This window comes from Aptenodytes forsteri, unplaced genomic scaffold (genome assembly GCF_000699145.1).
Source record: "Aptenodytes forsteri isolate BGI_AS27 unplaced genomic scaffold, ASM69914v1 Scaffold368, whole genome shotgun sequence".
Classification (NCBI taxonomy): domain Eukaryota; kingdom Metazoa; phylum Chordata; class Aves; order Sphenisciformes; family Spheniscidae; genus Aptenodytes; species Aptenodytes forsteri.
Genome location: NW_008794884.1, coordinates 279,270 through 280,798, shown reverse-complemented (window position 1 = coordinate 280,798; position 1,529 = coordinate 279,270). Strand labels below are relative to the sequence as shown.

General features: G+C 65.5%; 1 protein-coding gene across 1 annotated transcript in view; it reads right to left on the bottom strand.

Moving 5' to 3' along the window:
* Window positions 1–1,354: 1,354 nt before the first annotated feature.
* The window catches only part of SEMA3G (semaphorin 3G), an 8,760-nt gene continuing 8,585 nt past the window's right edge, over window positions 1,355–1,529 (bottom strand). Inside the window, exon 17 of the mRNA XM_019470879.1 lies at window positions 1,355–1,498. Within this exon, the coding sequence (XP_019326424.1) occupies window positions 1,369–1,498 (130 nt within the window). The 3' untranslated portion in view covers window positions 1,355–1,368. The remainder of the gene's footprint in view (window positions 1,499–1,529) is intronic.

Genomic DNA, 1,529 nt, shown 5'->3' with positions numbered 1-1,529 from the left:
GTGGGACGGGGCAGCGAGGCCGAGGGACTTTGCTCCCACCAGAGGCACCGCAGCAAGCCGTGGTGCTCTGCTGCTGCAGCACACACACACAGGAGGAGTGATGATATCATGACCTGGCTTTGTGCGAGCTATTTAGGGGGTTTAATTATTATTATTATTATTATTATTTTTCTTTCCCGTTCCTCTGCCTGTGAACAATGCCCATCCCGGCAGGGCTGCGGTTCACACCATTGTGTGGGGCTGCCCTGCCTCAGGAAAGGGGAGATCCTTATCACCCCAGGCTGACCGGGTGAGTGAGCTCATGGCGGGCGAGGAAAGCAAGCAAGCACCTTGCCGGCAGCCTGCGGGTGCTCTCCACGCACTTACCCCCCAACCCCTGCATTTGGGGGAGGCCCTGGGGGCTGGCTTAGCTCCACCAGCCAGCATCAAGCCCCCCCAAACCAGCCTTGTCCCACCCAGCCCCGCAGGGCCGCCAACCACCAGAAACACACCCAGGGTGGGGTTCAGCCCCCCCCAAACTGTGCTGGGGCCACCTTCTTCTGCATGTCCCCGCTCCCGCCCGGGCACAGTGATGGCGGTGGCATCAGTGCCTCTCCCATGTTTACCCAGGAACGGGTCTAACCTGCCCGCAGCCACTTGCTTTCCTCCCCGACTCTACCCAGCCCTAAAACAGTCTGTGGCTGGCGGGGGAACAGAGGGGAAGGGGGAGCTGCACCCAGACACAGACTGGCACTGCTGAGCATGTCCTGCTGCCACAGGGAAGGTTGGAAGGAGCCCTGTCCCCCAGCGTACACCCTGGGCGGCACAGCACAGCTCCAGCTCCCCAGGCACAGCAGACGACAGGGCTCATCCTGGGCACGGAGGCTTTTTGAGGTGATGCTCAGTTTTTCCCCCCCGCGAGAGCAGGCATCATCTTTCCCAGGCCCCGTGCTGGCGTGGAAAGAGCCTGGAGCCATCAGCCGCTCCCTGCGGCGCCGCGCTCAGCCCCTTTATTTGCAGAGAAAGCCATCCAGCAAGCTCCCTGGGGTGATGGCACAGCAGCGGCACCGCACGTGCCGAGCCCCAGCCCACCCCAGTGACCGTGGCCCCGCACCTGCCACAGCACCCACCAAGAGGAAGGAGGGGGGCAATGCGGCCCACCACACCGCCCAGTGTGTGGGGCCACCACCTCAGAGGTGGCCCTGCAGCCACAGAGGGTGATGGGGACCTGCCCGGGAGCTGGCCCTGGCATCCCATCCACCGCAGCCGGGGGGACCGGGCTGGCGCCGCTGCAAGCCACCCGCCGGGGCAGGAGGCCCCTGGGGCCGCCAGCAGCACGGGGCGCTTGTCCTTGCCCACGGCCACCCCACGTCCATTACCCTGCCCTCTCTAGGTGGCCACCGCTTGCCGGGGCACACGGTTCCTCTCGCCATGGGGTTTGGCCATCCGTCCCTTCTTGCCCACATCCACGCGGGCCAGGGCGTGCTTGGCCTGGGCCAGCTTGCTCTTGTGGTGGGGGCGGCTGCCCCACCACAGGCGGGGCGGGGGGT